General features: G+C 54.9%; 5 protein-coding genes across 5 annotated transcripts in view; 2 read left to right on the forward strand and 3 right to left on the reverse strand.

Annotated features, from left to right (window-relative positions):
- Positions 1–690: 690 nt before the first annotated feature.
- SNOG_03466 (hypothetical protein) lies at positions 691–3,143 on the reverse strand (the record flags this gene model as incomplete). Its single annotated transcript, XM_001793977.1, has 4 exons — positions 691–1,574; positions 1,627–1,917; positions 1,977–2,114; positions 2,165–3,143. The coding sequence occupies 4 exons, from the start codon at positions 3,141–3,143 to the stop codon at positions 691–693; spliced, it is 2,292 nt and encodes a 763-aa protein (XP_001794029.1).
- A 1,596-nt stretch (positions 3,144–4,739) lies between these two features.
- On the reverse strand, positions 4,740–8,122 carry SNOG_03467 (hypothetical protein; the record flags this gene model as incomplete). Its single annotated transcript, XM_001793978.1, has 6 exons — positions 4,740–4,813; positions 4,867–5,691; positions 5,916–6,079; positions 6,381–6,959; positions 7,144–7,567; positions 7,711–8,122. 6 exons carry the CDS (start codon positions 8,120–8,122, stop codon positions 4,740–4,742), a joined length of 2,478 nt encoding a protein of 825 aa, XP_001794030.1.
- A 1,016-nt stretch (positions 8,123–9,138) lies between these two features.
- Positions 9,139–14,451, forward strand: SNOG_03468 (hypothetical protein; the record flags this gene model as incomplete). The annotated part of the gene is made up of 4 exons (XM_001793979.1): positions 9,139–10,116; positions 10,429–11,427; positions 11,797–13,086; positions 13,135–14,451. The coding sequence occupies 4 exons, from the start codon at positions 9,139–9,141 to the stop codon at positions 14,449–14,451; spliced, it is 4,584 nt and encodes a 1,527-aa protein (XP_001794031.1).
- A 668-nt stretch (positions 14,452–15,119) lies between these two features.
- Positions 15,120–18,417, reverse strand: SNOG_03469 (hypothetical protein; the record flags this gene model as incomplete). The annotated part of the gene is made up of 3 exons (XM_001793980.1): positions 15,120–15,290; positions 15,353–17,929; positions 18,190–18,417. 3 exons carry the CDS (start codon positions 18,415–18,417, stop codon positions 15,120–15,122), a joined length of 2,976 nt encoding a protein of 991 aa, XP_001794032.1.
- A 693-nt stretch (positions 18,418–19,110) lies between these two features.
- SNOG_03470 (hypothetical protein) overlaps positions 19,111–20,100 on the forward strand; it is a gene marked incomplete at both ends in the record, with an annotated part of 2,582 nt that continues 1,592 nt past the window's right edge. Inside the window, 2 exons of the mRNA XM_001793981.1 lie at positions 19,111–19,273; positions 19,302–20,098. Of these exons, the coding sequence (XP_001794033.1) occupies positions 19,111–19,273; positions 19,302–20,098 (960 nt within the window). The remainder of the gene's footprint in view (positions 19,274–19,301; positions 20,099–20,100) is intronic.

Genomic DNA, 20,100 nt, shown 5'->3' on the forward strand with positions numbered 1-20,100 from the left:
CCACAACAATGACAACACTCATCCAGCTTAGCCTCACCTCAACCTCCAGTAATCTCCCCATCCCATCCCCCCAAAAGCCGTTATACAGCCTTACCCGTCCGTCCCACGTCCAAACCTTAACCTAATCCGCGACTCGCGACTCGCGTCCCCGGCCCCGAAACCACTACCGGTAGCTCCCGCACCTTCTTGCTTTGCGCCACGTCGCGCCTGTCGTATACATCTGACTCGAGGGCGGGGTTCAAGGGTGGGTAGGTGGGATGTTGAGGTAAACAAAACACTTCACTCCTGCTAGACATGTGAATGTGGGCAAGACGTAAAATATTTGTCAATTGTATGTAATTTGTAGTGTTATGTAGTTATGTTTAAATATGTCTTTGGCTACTCACCCGCGTCCCCCGGGTTTTCATCCTGTATCCGTATCCAAATCCCATGTGTCTAGAAGTTACATTTACATATGTAGAAAAGCGGCAACAAGTATGTGACAGAAAAGAAAAGAAAAAAAGGACGGTGTTTGCCCCCACGCTCCGTAAATGCTCCAATGTGTTGAAGAAAGGAAAATGCTGTCTCGCTGGCTGTTGTTGGTGTAGCTGTAGTTGGCTGGTTGGTATTACGACAAATAGATGCTGCGTGAAATTCGTGTTTGGTTCGTCGTCCTCCTCTCTTCCTCTTACAACACCTCTCCTCCTCCTTCTATGCTTGCTTCCCCGCCTCGTACACTCTTGCCATGAAATCCTCCATCTCCGTCTCCACGCTCTTATCCCTGAGTACTCTTGCAACATCCTCGGCACTCCCCTCGATACAACTCCCCTCAAGGATCCCCATGACCGCAACCGCCACGCGCGGTGGAATCTTATCGCCCTCGATGGCATACACGTCCATGACGCGCGCGGCGTGTTCGACGCCAAGTCTACTGCAGAACAAGCTTCCGAACATATCTGCGAGATATTCCCGTGGCTCGACGCGCAGGGATTCCAGGCGGGATGCGAGTGAGGGATGTTTCTTCGTGAGGGCGTGGAGCGTGGTGGAGTAAGCGGCGTGCATGGCGTTGGCATCCTGGACGAGGAAACTCAGCGGGAGGGCGCGATTGAGTAAGTTTGATAGCGCGATGAAAGCCGCAGGCGCGGGGAGGTTGAGGAGTAAGAGCGCGGCGATGTGTTGGATGCCCATACTACTCAGCACACCACTAATATCAGGGCGGTACGTCGAGTAAGCGAGGCAGATGTTAATCAGGTCCTGATGAAGCGGCTGGTCTTTTGCGAACATTTTGAGTTCGGGCCAGACGGACTTAGTGCCGTCGGTGATGTGTTCTGTGGTATTTGCTTTCTTGAGAGCGATGTGGTAGGTGGCTTCGCTGACTTCGAGATCGTTGCCGATTGCGAGAGTCCAGACTTGGCCGCGTAACCGGGGGGGAATGCCGTTCCACCACATTTTGCGGTGCGTGGCGCGGAGGGCGGGGTTGTCCATTTCGGTCGCCCAGTTGGGGAGAAGGAGAGTGGACCAGTATTCTGCTTTGACGCGTGTGGCTTTTTCGCGGGCGAGGGCTTCTTCTTGGACGCGTTGCGCTTCGAGACGTTCTGTGAGATGTTAGACTGACGCAGCATTTCATTCCAAGTTTGTTCAGCGTACCAGCTTCCTCTATGCGAGCCAACATTTTCTGGTACTCTTTGAGGTGCTTCTTCTCCTCCTTGGGGTTCTTGGGCGGAAGCCAAGACGGCCGTGTGCGCGACAGATACTTCTGCTTCTCGGCTGATGGCTGGAACGGGTCGATGAGTGGATCGCTCTTGCGGACGGGAGGTAATACGGGTTTCTTCGCTTTCGGCTCGGGCTGATTCAGCGAGGCTGACCTCGTGAGTCCGGGTTGTTGTAGCTTGACTTCTTGCTTCTTCTCAAACTCGGTCTGGAACACCTCCAGCGCTTCTGTGAGGACCTTCGCATCCGTGTCGAGAGTTGTGTGTATTTTGGTCCCAGGCATTCGCCGGCTGCCTTGCCAGCTGTGTAGGTGGAGAGTTTCCTCTCGTCGACGGCGCAGGCGAGGGGCGAGGCGAGGGCCGTGGCGAGGGCCGTGGCGAGCGTCGTGACCTTGAAGGCGCAGGCGAAGGTTTCCTCGACGCTGGCTGAATCTGACTTGCAACGTCTGGGTTCGGAGAGGGCATGCTGCCACTACTTGATGGTGTCCGCTCTTGCACTGGTCGTGGAGAGATGGGGACATTCCAGATAAATGCATCCTCTGGCAGCTCGTCGTCTCCCTCGTCATCGCATTCCGCCTCCCTTTCCTTGACTGTCTTGCGTTTCGCGTCCTGCCATGACTGCCTCCGAGCGTTTACCGACGGCGACGGCAAGACGTCCATATTCCGGGAACTCTTCCGTGACAATGTGCGGGGTGCTATGGGCGATTTGGCAGCGCTCGAAGGCGAGGGAGAGCGCGACGAGCGATTTGGGGCGGCAAGGCCCAGGGTGGTCAGGGTAGGCGCAGACGGCGAGGTGAAGCCTCTCCGCAACTGCTTGCCTGGCGCAGCAAGCTGAGTTGGCTGTCGTTGTCCCGCATTGCTGGTCAAGCTCGGGTATCTTGATTTGGCAGTGCTCGTCAGATCGCGGACCGAATGGTGGGCTGGATGATTGTGCGATAAGCTGCGTCCGCCGGAGGTAATGGGCCGCGAGGCTTCAAAGATGACGCGATTTGACGGGCTCAATGGCAAAGGAAAGGCAGACGGGCCACTCGATGCTTCGTCCAGGTTGATGTCCTCGAAGTGGGAGAGATTGCTCAGGTCGCCGGGCCCAAAGTCGGAATGGTTCGAAGAGTGGAAGCTGCTCGACTTGGACGACTTGGAGTTGGTGAGATCGGGCGGGCTGCCCGGCGGGCCCCCAAAGGACTGGTGGCCATCTTGCGACGAGTACGTGAGGGTCGCCATCAGCGGTCGGGGCGGTCTGCGGCGGTCTGACAGCGAGAGGCTTGTTGGTCGTCTTGCCTTGCGGTCGGTGAAGAAGTGCGCGTACGAGTCGCGTTTGGGGAAGCAGTTCAAGGAGTGGACGTAATCATGCTCGGATATGATATACAGGGCTCGGTGGTGAGCAATAAAATGCACTCCGTCGTCCGGACTGTGGTTCTCGCCAGCGTCGGGGTGTCGAAAGACGGTGGACGGCATGTCGAATCAGGGGGCCTAGCGTGCTTTTCTGGAGATGTCCGTCCGTTCACATCCCTGTACGTCAACCGGTACCTGCCCTTGGCCTACGATTGCGGCTAATTGGCCTCACGAGTTTGATTGCAAGCAAAGCGGGCGACGAGTGCGGCGGGGGACGGTCTGAATGATATGCTGCAGAATCTGGGGGAAACTGCTCTACACTACAGACCCGCGCATGGCGAGACAAACAGGTGCAACAAAGCAATGCAGGGCCACCGCGGGCAGGGCCTGCCATCCATGATATTCTTCTCACTAGGCGGGCGGCTTTACTGCGTCGACGTGAAACCGCCCACAGAGTGGCTGGTGTGCCAGCCCGTCTGCAGCGCTTGACATCACCACCACCACGCCCACCCCCGTCATTAACACACTTACCCAATCATTAACCTCCACTAATAGAAACACCACTTATCGTCGAGTAGCACCAGCGACCACAATCGCGATTGCCAAAGGCGGAAGCGAAGCAGGATTTTGTGCGACCGCTGTGCTTCGATCCGTCACTTCCACCGGTCTGCAGGCCAAGGCGCCGTCTCCGTTGGGCGTGCAGCTTGAACGTGTCGGCCTGCCGCCGCTACTTGTGCCACCCTAGCAGAGATCTTGATGTCGACAAGCCAGAGTGTCGCCTCTACTTGCTGCTTGCAAGCAGTTGATCAGCAGTGATCGCTACGTGTGGGCCATTTGCAGTTGCATGCATATCATTGTCTATTGATCGCGCAGTCGAGCAAGCGCCTCTCGTGCTCGTCCGAGATGCGCGCCGCCTTGAACGCCTGCTCCAACCAAACCAACAGTGCGCGATGTTGTGTCTGTTTCCGTTGAAACACCGAGAGAAAAGCCTTGCAGGCGAGCCTACCGATCGTTAGCATCGTCGAAGAACGTCAAACCCCGCAGTGTTCACGTTGCGAACCATGGCTCGCGTTCCGGCGTGTCGCGAGTCGCGACCCCACGAAATTTGAGACGCCGCACTTACCATTGCAGGTGTCGGCGCGAGATGACGCTCTGAACGGCGCTTTTCGGCCTGTCGCTGCGCGAGCGTGAACGCCGCTGAAGCATTACAAAGGCTAGCGCGATGATGCTGTCAACCGTTTCTGTAGTTGTTGAGTACGCTGGTCAGCACATAAACTTGGTTTCCGGAAGTCTTAGCCGCGATCGCCCATGCAGTAACCTTGCACCCGCTTGATCAGGTCGGCTCTTGGGAATTGGTTCCTGACTGGCCCACTCTGCATGTGCATTCCACGCTTTGGGCGACCATTTGGCGTCTAGGGAAGAGTATTGACGTACTGATAAGCACACTTGAACAAGTCGTCCGCACTCTAGACAGCACGCGCACATATTCAAGGCATCTCACCGCCGCTTCGTGGAAGCTTTGGTACAGGTTGCCAAGTATCGTTGACACGCTGTTCAGCGATGCATCGATGTACATGGCCTTGAGCTGGATTTTAAACGCGCTATTCCGAGTCAGTACACGACCAATATTCGCTTCCCGCCCTGGGGCCCACAGCAATGGATGGGTCAAGTGGATGGCCGCTCCTCCCGGGACGATGATGCTGGTATAGGGTGGGGAACTCACTTGAGAGCCTTGCGATGGAAGGTCTGGCCAGGCATTTTTGCCAGATCGACAGTCAAAGAATCTTCAACATCTGGTCCAGATTAGCTCCACAGTCACACTTCTCCACTATCAACGTCAACTTACCAGTCCTTGCAGACCGCTCACTCTTCTTGTTGACCTCGAGCGTAGTTGTGTCAATGCAAACTCCACAGTATGGAAATTTGCTGTCCGAGGCAGCTTTGGGTATGCAGTGGCCAGTTTCTGTAACAGCGTCGAAGTTTGCCAGCGACTTTGATGTTTTGACAACGACCCCATATTCAGGATGCCCTCGATGCATTACCCGAAGGAATCGTTCTGCATGTTGCTGTTTGATCGTGATCAGAAGGAAGTCATCCAACAGTCGCAACAGTAAGCAGTCATCGCCGAGCGCGAAGCTGAGGACGTCACGCTCAAGCTCTGCGTAGAAGAAGTTGCACAGAATACTTGATAGAATCGAGCCCTGGGGAATGCCCTGCTTCTGTCTATAGAACTTCTTGCCAATCTTGACCAGGTTGCGCTCCACATGCTCACGCAAAAGTCGCATCAGGTCGTCCTTGGTCTCCTGCTGCTGCAGATTCGTATTGACGAAGACTGTATTGGATTTCAGTCCGACGAACTTGTTCTGCACAAGCTGCTGAAATGAGGCCATGTCTTTTGCCGCGCCACTATGAGCGACATACTTCTTCACGGGCAACGGATCAATGTGCTGTCCGTCTAGCTTTTGCAAAGCACCTAGAGGGCTAATTTCAACGTGCTTGCCCGTTTGGTACGTTTGCATAGACATGAGGCTCTCGACCATTGTTAATAGCCGTTGCTGTGGTATGGTATCGAAGCATGTTTGTACATCAACTTTGGCGAAGTAAAGTGGGCCTTGCTCAAGATTGCGCTGTTTCAGAGACGCCTTGAAGGCTGCCAGTTTGGGGAACATATCTGTCACAGAAAAAAGAGAGCTCCCGAAAACGTTGGGTTGAAGTGACTGGTGGACGTTAGTGGCAGGAAGATGCGGAACAATGAGGCAGCACTGACCTTTTCGTAGGTAACGACATTGAACACTGGTGTCATTACCGAATTAATACTGCGACCAAGAGACGTTACCCCATTTTTGACGACTTGCTGTCTCCTCTTGAGGTTCATTATCGTTCGAAAGCCGTGACTTTTTGGCAACAGTCGGATCTTGCTGAAGCCGAGCGGTCGCATCGACAACAGTTTTGTTGTACGCTCCGTAGGCATGTGCTCGAACATGCTTGACTTCAATGCCGTCAATGACGACTCGGTGAGCATGCGCCAGACATCATGACGGAAGTAGAAAAGTCTGTTTCTGTGCACGTTTGATTCTGTAACATGAAAGTTTGAACGAATCAGAGGTATGAGAAAGGAATCGAATAGCCAATAGACAAACTCCAGTAGCAGCTCTTTTCTTTTCTCAAAGTCTGACTTGGCTAGCTTGGAGGTGTCATGCTGACCCGGTACATGGAGCCAGGTAATGGATGTAATCTGCAAGTCAATCAACATGAGACATGTCAGGAGACAAGTGACAAATTACCTGAAGCTTTTGTGTAACTTGGTGGAGATTGAGGCTTTCGAATCTTCGCAACGAGATGAATTGGTCTACCCAGTACATGATGACACGCTTGTTGCTTTCGTCGCCCCAAAAAGCATTTGGTATGACCCTTGCCACCACGGCACGGCAGAAAGCCGAGACATCAGCAGTAGAGCACGCCATGTCTGTGAAACACGCCTGCTCAGTCGAATTGTCGTTTTTAGGGCCAGTCATCAGGTTACTCTCATTCGGACTGTCAGTAGAGGGACCGCTGTTCTCGGAGTCTGGTCGAACGTTGTGTTTTCTCCATTCGGGCTTGGATGAGAGTGGCAGGGTCTGTCGCGTTAGCACGGCCGTCTTGCAGGATTTGAGCACCATACGTACCTCGACAGGACAATAATGGCGGAGCAGCTCAGTGTACGAACATCGATGGTTCAAGGTTCGCATTCTGTCTATCAGCTCCACAGTAGCACCACGCAGACGCTTTGGTACACGCGTTTTCCACTTTCTCGTCTCTTCCGGGTCAGTGGCCTTGTCACCAAGGGCTCTACACATGCTTTGGTGGATCTCTTTCTCACGCAATGTGTAGTCCTTGAAGGGCATGGCAGTCTCTCGACGATCGACCTTGGACGTAAATGCATTGTGTAGGCCAAACTGCCTGGGAAATATGTATCGTAGGATCAGTATCGTCTGAAGCTGGTCGCTCCGGTCAGACAATCGATTCAGCACGTCTTGTGGTAGTGTTAGTTTTGACGCATGACTCCAAACCATGTGGCAACTAACGGATGTGGCGCATGCCAAAGCGAACTCCTCCTTTCGCATTTAGTGCTGCCTTTGCATACAACATGCGACTGCGGACAAAGGTGATGGCGCTAGGGCTCCGATTCTCGCCATGCTGGTTCAACGGGACACTTTTGGTGGGTTGATTGGTTTCATTGTGCAGCGTTTGTTCTTTCTGTTTCTCATCTGGCTTCAAGTCTGACATGGGTATGCCACTGAGCTGAATGTAATTGCCGATTCCACCAGTGACAGGCAGAAAGATGGCGCAGTCCAGAAGCATGTCGATGATGATACGATCGCCACGCTGGCCGAGCAAAGCAAGTAGTCTGCACCATGTCGGCTCTTTCAGCGTGCGCACATGGCTGTTCGGTGACCGTTCGACCAAGCCAGGCACAGAGGAAGTAGGCTCGCCATGCTCGTTGTGTGTCCGCCCTGCGTGGGCAGCGCGTTGGAAGCCGTGGCACAGCAAGTGCGATGGCTTGTGAGCTGTCGATCGCCGGAACAAGAGCCATATCACAAAGTCTACGACCTATGTTCATTTAGTCACCAGATCTGGCTGCACAGCCACGTGCAGGGCTGTAAGACGGTGCCGTGCGCTGCTTGACCTACCTCGCTTTGCAGAAAATAACCAGACTTGAAGGTGCCGCCTGAATTGCTCTGCGAACGCTGCTGGGTGAAGCTCTCGAGTTCGCGGTCGCGGTCGCGTTCTTTGGCCTCGTGTTGGATGTTCCCGGGCTCTGCATCTGGGACGCAGCCAATCAGGGCCAAGTCCAGCAGCTGTCCCAGTTGGACGTCAAGATCACGTGTTGGGGCATCGTCGTGAGCGGATGTCGCCAGTCCGAGCTGGGCTATGCGGCGCCGCCTGCCCTTCGAGGACTTGGGCAGTCGAGATAGTATATGGTGGCGTAGAGTCAGGACCTGGGGGTAGAGACGCCGCAGCACTGGATGGTCAGGGCCAGGTGGTGAGGCCGAGGCAGGTTTGTCGCGCCTGGCCTTCTTGCGAGGACCCCCACTCGCATGCGTCGCGGGTTTTCTCTTCATGTTGGCGGCGATGCATCGATGGGCCTGTTATCTTGGATGTTGTTGATACTGGTTGGTGTCCCGAAGGAGGAAAGCGCGGACGCGAGTGCACGCGCAATTGAGTTTAGGAGGCCGTGAGGGTTTTCAACGGTTCGTCTGGTCGCCCAACGCTCAAGTATGTGCCATGTCACGTTATGGTGTTGTCTTTTGAGGTCTTGTCGTCCCATGCTGGCCCATCACACTGCGGGAGATGCGAGTCGTAACCCGTGTCTCTGGGCGCTGGGCGATCGCGAACCCTGCGGATTCTTCGCTGCGCTAGGTCACAGCTTGATCCTGGCATCGCTGGGGAACACTTCCGCAGCAGGCTCGCGTCGAGCAAGCCCCCGTAATCAATAAATGCCATCGCTGCCGGTACACCTGCTGCTGCGCCGCGGGTAGTCGTGCGCTGAAGGTCAATCAATCTCCTGTGCCCTTGCAGCTCACAGTGATCCCTCAGTGCGACGTCAGCCCACAGCGCCGTTGTCCCGCGCCCATAGGTACAGTGGCTGCCTGCCACGGTCAAGCTGCTTGACAAGAGTGTACCAGTACCAGACGTGGAAGTGTGGGCCAAACTCCGGTAGATCTCCCACGACAATCACTGACCTCGCTCCCACCTCTGCCCTGCCTACCCTGTCATTAGCCCTCTGTCTGCCATCCTTCTCAGCCTCTCCCTGCTCTCCGCCATCCGCGCTTCTCTTCGCGCGCCGTGACTTGGTGTTCGGCCGTCCAACTCGCATCCGGCTGAAACAACACGCTGCCGGCGAGAAGACTTAGTCGACGTCTGCCCCCCATTGTATTGGTCCGCTCCGCGAATTGATTGAAAGCGCCCGCGTGTGAGTTGTCTCTAGCCACCCCGGTCCTCGACGAAGGTTGCGCTTGTGCTGCTGCCATCTCCGCCCGCAGAGTGATTGGGCAAGCTTTCGTCTCAGTGCGCTGGCCGCCGCCTTGATTCGCGCCAGGAAAGGCTCTTGCAATCAGGACCATGGTGCCGTAACAACATGGCAGAGTCTGATCAAGTGCATAACTATGCATATCCTTCGGTTGCCAGCTGGCTGCACTCGACGACGCTGGCCCAGCTCGATGGCACCTCCGAGCCCCGGAATGTAGACGACCCACCCGACGACGCCTCCCCTGATGACTTTTACAAGTCCGCCTATACCTCCACCACCCAGCACGAGATAGTCGCCCTGCCGCCAGACATGGCCACCACCCGCCAGCGCCAGCCCACCGCGAACGGCGCCGTACGCCCGCCCAACAAAGCTGGCCCGAGATCTGTCTCTGGCCCGGCCTCGACTGCGACCGCGACCCCGACACGCGCTTCCCCGCAGGTGTCAAACAAAGTAAAAGCGCTGGCAGAGAGATTCGAACGCTCGCCGCAGAGCAGTCCCGCCAGCTCGTCGCCGGCGGTGCGATCGAGGAGCAAAGGCCCGGGTCGAGTGGGGGGATTTGACCCGTCCAGGCGCTCCAATGCCTCGGTGTCCTCGACGGCCTCAGCGGCGCGTCCCACCAAAGAGGCGACCTATGGATCGTACAAGTTCAACAATCTGAAGCCGAGGGAGCGACCCCAGCCCGCGCCTTCCACGCCCCGGAAGGCAGCTGCCAGACGAACAACAGGCAGTAGGAGCAGCCTCGACCACCACACCTCACCCACGCGGAAGAAGCTTGCTTCGCCCACGACTCGATCAGCTAGCCGGCCAGCGTCGACGGGGCGACAGCCATTCTTCGGAGAAGTTGTGAGCGGCCAGGATGTCACATCGCCTGGCTTCGGCATTCCCACGTTTGAAGGCACCGAGGAAGAGGCCCCGGGCGTGGACGCACTTTTGGGGGCATCAGCGGGGGCATCAGCAGGTGCTGCACGTTCGTCTGCCGCGCCACATGGCTCCCACCATCGTCGCTCCGGGAGTGGTGCCATGTCCGCGTTTGCTGGCCAATCTTCACGGATTCCTGTCCGCCCATCCCCCGCGTCCAAGATACCAGTGCGTGCCCGACGTCTGAGCGCCACTTCAGACACCACCAGTTCGTCCAGCCGGTCCGTCAGATACACGCCGACCCGTGCCTCGAACCACAGTAATCGTGCATCGCCGACACGGTTCTACAGAATGCACATGGGAGTAGGATCCGTCGCGGACTCGGGCGGGGCAGAGCAGTCTGTTCTTCCCTCGTTAGCGTATCGCGGATATCGAGAACGGGGGAAGTCACCAGCAGCTCCCCGGAGCGGCCCGAGCATAACAGCTATTGCAAATGCCCCACCACTGTCGCCTCGATTGCGAAATTCGAGAGAGAGACAGCCGCTACAATCGCCAGCGCAAAATGCTCGCGACTCTGGTGCATTTGGGGAGCACAGCTACTTCCCTGATGACGCGTTCGGCTCACATCACAGTCGACCCGTCAGCTCCGAGAACCCTCTTTCCCCAGGGAAACCCTCAGACAAGCCCCATCCAGACCAACAGCCCCATGAGGACCATCATACCTCGTCAGGCTACCAGCAGCGTCTCAGCCTGCAGACCGACCGACTGTCAGTGCCGCCGATTCAGCAGCCATTGTCAGCCACTACGGACTTCGAAGAATCCCCAATACTGGGATTACCTGGCAGTTTCGTGCTCACACCTCCCACGACACACGAAGAACAGCAGCCGCAGCTTCTTCAAGCCACTGTCTTCCATGCCTCCGGGCGACAGCCGGCTCCACGCTCTCCAGAAATCGAGCAGTCAGAGTTGGGTGTGCGCGAGTCGATACCCATCATGCTCGGAGATGACCAATCACAGCAGGCATGGCAACCTGGTACTGAAGATATGAGTGAAAGCCTGCAAGCTCTTACATATGGGCACTCTGGGGACCAAGGCTTTACCATGGTGCCTAGGCAGCCCAATCCCCACTATGATGTGGAGGACTCACCAGTGGATCCCTTCGGCAACCGCGAGTCACTGCGCCCGGAGGATTCAGCGAGCCTTGCTCCATACCGCGCGGCCGGACCTCTAACTTTTAACGCGGAGACCTATAGCGTCGTTAACTCTGTCCTTAATATGTACCACCAATCGCCCGTGATCTCGCCTGAGCTAGCATCAGTTTCGAGGGAAAGGGTGCAGCGTGTGTCGCCTGTTGTCGCGCAACACAAGGACTGGGCCTCAAAAGAGGCTACTGAGACGTATCTCGCGCGATTGCTCAGTGATGCCAACGGCGCAGGGGAGGAAGCTGCACGGGCCCAAGAAAGAGAAATGGCGTCCCCAGCTCGACCAGCAGTGAACTTCCCGCACGAAGAGGTGGAAGAAGACGAACACGACTTTGCGGTCGGGGGGACAGCAATTATATACCCACCGCAATCACGAAGATATTCTCGTGGGTCAAAAGGATCCAATGCGACTACTATTCAAGACGACATTTCGCCCTCCGGCAGCTCATCAGGGAGACCATCACATGACTACACTCTGCATAGTACAACGACTGATTGCACTTCAACAAATGGGATCGAACTGCCGCAGCTCGCTTGGACCAATGGTGGTCTAGGCCTTTCATATCACGAAGACATGCCGCCTTCACCTTCCTCGCAGCACACCCCACCTCGTCCCGCTTATTCACCTCCACCGCCGCCCACACAACCATCGATTGATCAACACACAACATCACACTACGCGCCGCACCCGCCCATTTCACATCAGTATCCACTTGTAGCGGCCATGAGCGAGCACATGGAGTTGCATCCTGCTCGTGCCGCTACGCCAGTTAGCCAATCTCACGATGAAGGCCTCGAAGCGCGTTATGGCGCTCCGGCAATGGTAGAAGCAGATTCCGCACCACCGTCACGCGGCTCAACAGAGAACGGTCCGCCTGATCCTGCAAAACAAGCGTTAATCAAGCGATACAGAATTTTGGAGGAGTTGCTTACGACGGAGCACCAGTTCTGTATCGACATGATGATCGCCCATAACATCTTCGAGGCTACCGCACAGAGTCTTATGACTGAGAAGGAGAAGAAAATCCTGTTCAGTAACTGCAAAGAGCTCGAGAAGTTCTCGCTGTCACTGTTTCGCGCGTTCAAGAAGGCTGCCAAGCCTATTGTCAATTATGACATACCTCCGCCGACTGGACCCTGGAATCGCGACTCCTCCGACTCCAGACCCTCCAACCCGTCAGACACTGCGCTGAACGTTCCCAGGCCGTCCGAAGACTCTCCGAATCAGTATGAGAACTGCACACTCGAGAACGACCACCAAACTACAGTTGGCCAAGTATTTCTTGAGAACGTAGTCAAGATGGAACGACTCTACACGACGTACTATCTCAACCAGGAGAACGCAGCTGCTTACATCAAGAAACACCAAGCCAACCCCGAGCTTACTGGCTGGGTCGCTGCTTGCTTTGAGCAGGTCGAGAACATGACACAGGCTTGGGATCTTGATTCACTGCTGCTGAAACCATGCCAGCGCTTGCTCAAGTACCCACTGCTCCTCGATGGACTCGAGAACTCCAGTGACCCCGACCATCCCGACCTCGTTCACATCAAGGCAGCTCGGCAAGAACTTTTGGCAATTAGCGGCCGCATCAACGAAGCCAAGAAGCGAGCAGACACCTTCCGGGCCGCAACATCCGAGGGTAGGAAAGAAAAGACCAAAGGCAAGGGCATTGGCAAGACGTTTGTCAAGGCGTTCATTCCGAAGGTCGATAAGAACAAAGCCTACGATGAAGCCGACAAGACCTTCAAGGACCAGGACTACAAGTCACGAGAGCAAAAGTTTGGTGGCCATTTCTTCCAGCTCCAGATTGTTATACGAGACTTCGAGCAGTATCTTGATGCGATCACGGAGCACTACCAGCAACTCAACATCGTCTTCATTGGCTTTGTCTCGGTATGTGAAGTGGCTCCTTCGGTCCATCCCGAGTTGGAGAGTACGTGGCGAAAGTGGGCAATGGCTCATTTCGAGCTCCAGAACAAGGCTCTGGAAGATCACGTAAGTTGAACCCGTTTCGATTCTGAGGTCTTTGCTAATGTCATACAGAAAACCGCTGTGCGTAACCGTGTGCTCAAGCCTGTCGCAGACCTGTGGGAGATGTGGGTCGCATACCAGAAGACGATCGAGCAGCGTAAGAAGTACTTGCTCTATTACGTCAAGCACAAGCAGGCTATCGACCGCGGCGAGAAGGTTGATCCAGATCTCGAAGAGTCAGCGAATAAGTTCACAACGATCAACGACACCCTCAAGCACGAGCTTCCGCTACTCTACGAGAGGACCAAAGGTCTCATGCGCACACTGATGACGCTCTTCATGTGCCTCCAGAAGGACTGGTACAAGACCTGCTCGAAGAAGATCCTGCCGCTCCTCGAGAGTGAGCCGCAACACACCACCTCTCTGCGCTACGACCTTGAGTCCTATGTTGAGCGTTTCAACTCGGACTACAAGCCAATGCAGGATCTTGCTAACCGACTGGGCATCGTCAACCGCAACTTGCTGATCGACATCTCGAACATGGTGTCCCCTGTTCCAACGCTATCTTCTGACGGTGTTGGCTCGGCTCGTAACTCGTCTTCTCGTCGCACTGAGTCGATCGGCAGCGAAGCTTCTATCGTGGAGCCGCGCAACCGTCACAGCGGCGGGTACGGAGGTGCAAACCGACAACGACTATACGAAAACCCTCCACCGCGTTCAACGCCTGCAGGTCCCGCTTACCCCTCCTTGTATCAGAGCGGTCCTGCTGGTAGACCTGCCGCAGGACCCACTTCGCTCCGTGAAGCTCGTGCTCTCAGCCCTGTTTCTGACGACAGCGAAGCAACAGTCATTTCTCACCGCGAGCGCCGCAACACTGGGTCATCGCGCAACCACGCGTTCCAGGGTCTTGATGGTGCATTCGACTTCGATGACCGCGACTCATATGGCTCCAACCAGTTCGACTTCCCTCCTTCGCTGGGTCCATCTTTCCTTGTGCCCACCTCCCAGCCGATGCAGCACTCCATGTCTGCACCGCACTCGCAAACCATCTCTCTCCCTGGTTCCCACCGTGGCTCTGGGGTCTTCAACTCGGCCCTACCCATGTCTGACTCTCCAGCCCGCGGCTCAGCCGAAGAGCTGCCCGCCACACCCTGCGACTCCGACGAGCCAGAAGTCTTGTTCTTGGCCGCCAGTCTCTTCGAGTTTAATATTGCCCATGATCGTCGCGAGGGCGGTATACCCTATCTTGTCTACGTGCCCGGTGAGATCTTCGACGTTATTGGCATGAAGGGCGAGTTATGGCTTGCTCGTAACCAAGATGATCCTTCCAAGACTGTAGGCTGGATCTGGGAGAAGCATTTCGCGCGCATCTTGCCTGAGGATGCTTGAGCAACAGCATGAGCATGATGAGCATCACGCAGCGTGCATATTACGTCTCGCAACGTGCATATCACCACTTTCTGTCTGGTTTCCGCAAACGAAGCGCCCATGACACGGCTTTGAGTCACTTTTTCTTCCCTTTTGTTAAGCGGCGTTTTCTTCTCTGGCAGCTCGCCTTCATTTTGGCTTGCTTTGGGTTCATATGTGATTCCCCCCGGCTGTCCCAATACGTGGACCTGAACTTTACAATTCCAACAGACCTTATACCTCTTTTAAAACAGAGCCCTATACCTCTTTTTCTTTTCTACTACTCTTCATTGGCAATGGCAACGATGAAAATACCTTTTGGGGCTGGTCGATTGGCTGGCGCAATTGTCGGTCGTCGCTACCTGCTTTTGCATTGAGGGCGTCTTGGTCAACGGATCAGCATGAGATGAAAGAGATGAAATACTTGCGTGGCAATATTTGGACGGCCTAGCCTACGAATTGCGAGGGGCAAGCAATTGAACGGCCTTGCAAGGATTAGGAACGGAATTGTGTTTGTGTATGAATATGATTAAGGGGGATATGAGAGTATTGGGAAATGGGAATGGAGAAGGGGACGTTTTCTCATGAATGAAGATTTGATTCTATGATGGCTACTTCTATTGCTTGTTTGACTTGATGTGCTGTGAGGTTTACTCGGACATGTCGCTTCCACTCTCGCTCCCGTCGTCGCTGCCGCTGAGCATCTCCTCATCATCCTCTGCGTCATCGTCCTCGCCTTCGAGGCCGTATGCGTCCTGGAAGTCGACGAGTTGCTTGACTTGCGGCTTGAATCCAGCTTCTTCGAAGTTCTTCTTGAGATCCTGAAAACGCACGCATTAGTGTCAAGTGTCTCTAATAGGAATGCAGGAAAGAAAAGACTTACATCACTCATAATCCCGCCACACGTAACCACCACATCCGCCTTCTCGGGCACAAACACGCCGCCCACAACCTCCCTCAGCACCTTCCTCACATCCTCAACCCCGACCTTCCTCACCTCCCTCAGCGCCCAATCCTGCCAGTCCTTGCCGACCCCGCGCGTCACAAGATCCACAAACGAACTCCTCGCCGCATCCAAAATACTCGCGCGCTCGTCGACAAACTCGCGTACAATGCTGCTAATCGCGCCCTCAAGCGCCAGCTCATCGAACGTGCGCGTCCCGTCGCCGTACTCGGCAACCACCGTCTTCGCCTTGCTGTACGCGGAGAAGGCGTTGGGCGACTTGTAGATTCTGAATTTGAGCAGGCCGGTCTCCGGGTCGCGGAAGAAGTTTGTGCCGTATGCGAGGCCGTTGCCGCGGATTGCTTGCCACATGGGCCCTTCGACGGCGTCGAGGTAGGCGAGTGCAACCATTAGTGATGGGAGTTGCGGGTTGGTGTGCCCCTTGGGGCCTCGCGAGGTGAAGACGGCGAAGCTGGAGTCGATGGGCATGGGGATGATGAAGTGGTTTCCACCAGGGTTCTTGCCGGAGGGGGAGAGGACGGCATTGCGGTCATCAATGGGGATGAGGGAGGGGTTTTCGGGGGCGGGGAAGGCGGAGAGGAGGTGTTTGAATGTGGATACGGGGGACGTGAGGGTCTCGAGGTTGGCGGTGACGAGGATGCGCATGTTGGAGAAGGTGAGGAGGTGGGTGCGGAGAGCTTCGAGTTTGTCGATGACAGTTTGGGGGGAGGATTTGAGGAGCTTGAGGATGCGCTTGAGGTAGAGGGCTTTGACGAGAGTGTTTGTTGCGCGGACGGAGGAGGCGGCGTCGTAGTGGACCATGCGGTCGACGGCGAAGGCCATGCTGTTGCCGTCGCGCTTCTCTTCGGGGACGTCGGCGAGCATTTTCTTGACGGCGGTGATGATGCGCTCGACGTCGAAGACAGAGTCCACGAGCATGGTCTTCAGCCATTGCACGCATGTTTCGAACTTGCTTGCCTCGGAGACGAAGGGGATGTAGAGCATCTCGGAGTTACCGACGTCGGAGCCACGGTCCACGCTGTATTCGATGGTATCTTGTTCAAGCTTTGTGATGATTTCTTCAAACTCGATGCGCTTGCCGTCCTTGACGACAGGTGTAGCGAAGAAGTTCGTAAGGTATACACCAAGCAGAGGCTTCAGGTCGGTGGGTAATGTGGCGGTTCCGAGAATTAGGCCAAAGTGCACGAACGACGTAGGGATGTGCTCGTAGTGTATGAACAGAGGCAGGCCGTTCTCGTCCTTGTCGATGTTTTGTTGAATCTTGTTCTCTGATGTGCCCAATTTCTTCGCGAGGCCAGAACGAGCAGTAACGGTCTCATAGAAGTGGATAGACTCGGTGCTAGGGACCTTTACGCCTGCGATAATCTCTTCGGGGATCGGCTTGTCGTTCTCGTCCTGTGCTGCCTTGAGCTTCTCTGCGAGCTTTTTAAGACCCTCTTCACCGAGCTTCTCTTGTTGGGCCTTGACACGGGCGACCTCCTCGGCCTTCATCTTTTCTGACAGTGCGAGTGACGGCTTGCCAAGCAGGGAAATATGGTGCGCATCTGACATCCACTTCTTCAGCAATGCTCGCCACTGCTCCTCTGTCCACTCTTCCAATTCTTCAAATACCTTCAAGCTGGCCATCGCTTTCTCAAGATCTGAGCCGTCTCTGTTGCCAAACAGATGGTCTTTGATGACAGAGTCCTTGTACTCGTCATTGCCAATCTCGGAGGCGTATCGTGTCTGACGCTCGAAGCGGTGTAAGCAATCCTTCAGATAGCTTATATCAAGTGGCCTGGAAGCGTGATCTTTCAGAACCTCAAAGAAGCGTTTTTCTACCTCCGCTAGCTTGGATGTCTCAACAGAGCTGATGGTCCACCATATAATCATGTCGTAATGTCCTTTGGTGTAGAAATAGATCTGACTTGCGAGGTTCTCCTTTTCAACTAGTGTGTTGACCAAGACAGAGACAGAAGACCCTGCAAGGTAATAGAGTAGAGTGTTGATGGCTGTCTCGGCAGTATCATCCATAGACTCAGGCCCGAGGAAGGCGATCTGGATTTCACCAGTAGATTCATCCTCCTCTGGAAACTCTACTGTGTCAACTACAGTCTTGCTCAGTGGCGGTGTGCGCTTCGACTCTACCCACGGTCGCTTGAAGGGGGCATCGTAGGCGGGTACCTTATCGATGATGGAGTCCTCGAACTTGTCCAGAATACTGAGGAGGTTGGTGTGCTCGACCTCTCCGATGAGTACAAGCCGAATGTTTTTCGGCTGGTACATGTCACGGTGGAATTGGCGAATGCGCTCTGCGGGCAGCACTCGTAGCGCCTTCATCATACCACCAGTCTCGTAGCGGTATCCGTCCCCTTCCGGGTAGAGCAAGCGACGCATCTGGAGGTCCATCAAATCGCCTTGTAGGTTCTCACGACCTTGCATTTCAGAGTAGACGACGCTTTTGCTGTTAGCTACAAAATCAATAGCTTGAGAAAAGTACACACCCTGCGTCTTCGCCTTTACCGTCAATATGGTGTACTTCAGTATAGCAACCGGCATCAGTCAGAGTGGGTACTATGAGATGGTCCAGATAGATTGGCAGAAGTTGCGCAAAACCTTCCCAGCCAGCAGTCGACAATGTGTAAACTGTCTCAGCTGTGTCAGTCCAGGCATTCGTGTCGGAATATGACCTGGTCGCGATCTTGTCCAGAACACCCTTGTAGGGATATTGTCGTGAGCCCATGAAGCACAAATGCTCGAGAGTGTGCGCTGCGCACTGTCAGCAGCGCCAGTTGATGGATAAATTCAAACATACGAGAGCCGGAGTCATCGTGAATCTCAGTGGCTACAGCAAAGTTTCCGTACACCTTTGGCCCTTTCCGGTCGACAACTACCACCCGTAGTCCTGTTCGCTGCGACTCATACTGCGTGAACGTGGCATCCGCATAGTCGGCTTTGAAGCTCTGGATTTTCTTGAAGTGAGAGTCTTGTTGTACGGACCCCATTTTGTCGTATAGTATGGGTGATTGGAGGAGTCTCAAGGTTTTCCTCGAGATGCTCAGATTGGTAGTGCGCAGGGGCCCTTTGTCCGCTACCGAATTAGTACTACCATTGTCGTCCAGCCACACGCAAACAAGAATGGCCTAGCAAAGAGTTTGCAAACAAGGTGGCAGTCGCAATTCGGGCATTGCGAAGTCATCGTTTGAGAAGGTGATCGGCTTGGTCTGCTTGAAAGTGCTGTGATACACGTGGAGCTACAGGTCGGACCGGTCGTAATAGAGGTGGTGACCATGAATGTGACTTACTTTCGGGAGAAAGATACAGAAGAGAAGGAGAAAACAACGCAAACCCACTGAACCAATGAAAGATTTGCGAATAGAAACTGTCGTTCTTCCGGCAGAGCGTGTGGCAACCTTGGTGGTTCGAAGATATTTTTGCCAAGTCTTTGTTATGGGTGCTGGCAGATGCAACTAAGAACAGGGCAGTCTATTGTGAGCAGACTCCGAGTTCCAGCGTTTGGCAGGTGTCTTTGCAGTGGCGGGGCACTAGCTGTGGCGGGGCAAGTGAATTGAAGCTTGGTGGGCACGGGCCCATGAGGTAATCCGAGTGCTGGTAACAGCTACGTTGCGACGGCTGATCGGCCACCTCAAGCTTCGCTCCTCTCTGTAAGATGATATGAAAAACACGCTGTAACGCCAATGTCTACGCAAGTATCCGCCGAAAAACTCGGCGATGCCATACTGCAATCGGTCGAGCACGGAGCGTTCCCGCAGGACGAACATGTGGCATCTGCATCCGTGCCGTCGAGCGCCCTGCCAAAGCTACTAGAGCTCGTTGGCAAGGCAAAAGAGGACATCCAAGGTATGTGAAGAGGTGATGCTTGTGCCAGGCAAAGCTGACACGTGCCATAGAACGAAATACGCGCCATCTCTCGCGAAGTCCGCTTCCGATGTCGACGGCTGGATCGCCCAAGCGCGCAAACTGCAGGATGATATCAAACACTCCCAGGATACCGCCAAAGAGATAGTGCAGGAGGCAGAGAAGGGAAAGGCCTATACTGCACAAGTACAAGACGCGGCCAGCAAGGTCAGCCTGCTACACACCGAGATCGCGTACAACGAGAGCCTGGCGCGAGTGGTTGAACAGTTGCGGGACATCTCAACCGTCTTAGACTCGGCGCAAGGAGCCGTTGCACATGGACACCTCATACACGCGTTGGATACATTGGAAGATGCTGATGGTGCCTTCAAAAGACTTGGATCGTTTGAATCAACGCGCGCGGCAGGCGTCTTGCGGACGAAGGAGGATCAGCTGAAGAAGGCAATCATCGAAAATGTGACAGAATCGTGGAATGGACTGATCAATGTGGACAACACAAATCACAAGATCTCGTTAAAGGACACCCTCGAGGGAGAGGCTACAGTCGACATAAGTACCGTTGTGGAGGCGTTGAGCAAATTGGACCTTCTGGACAGTTTTCTTTCTCGCTTCAGCCGCGATCTCGATCGCATCATCATCTCACCGCGGCTTGCTCCTGGCACAAACAAGCTTCTGGTATCATTCGCCATCGACGGCAATGAAATTCGACGCACGAGCCAAATCAATGGGACACGCATCAAAGCCACCCTCGAGGACATACAGGTCTTTGCTGAGTACCTGAGTACCCATCTGCCGTCCAGTGTCGCCGT

This window comes from Parastagonospora nodorum (assembly GCF_000146915.1).
Source record: "Parastagonospora nodorum SN15 chromosome Unknown scaffold_5, whole genome shotgun sequence".
In the NCBI taxonomy this organism is placed as follows: Eukaryota; Fungi; Ascomycota; class Dothideomycetes; order Pleosporales; family Phaeosphaeriaceae; genus Parastagonospora; species Parastagonospora nodorum.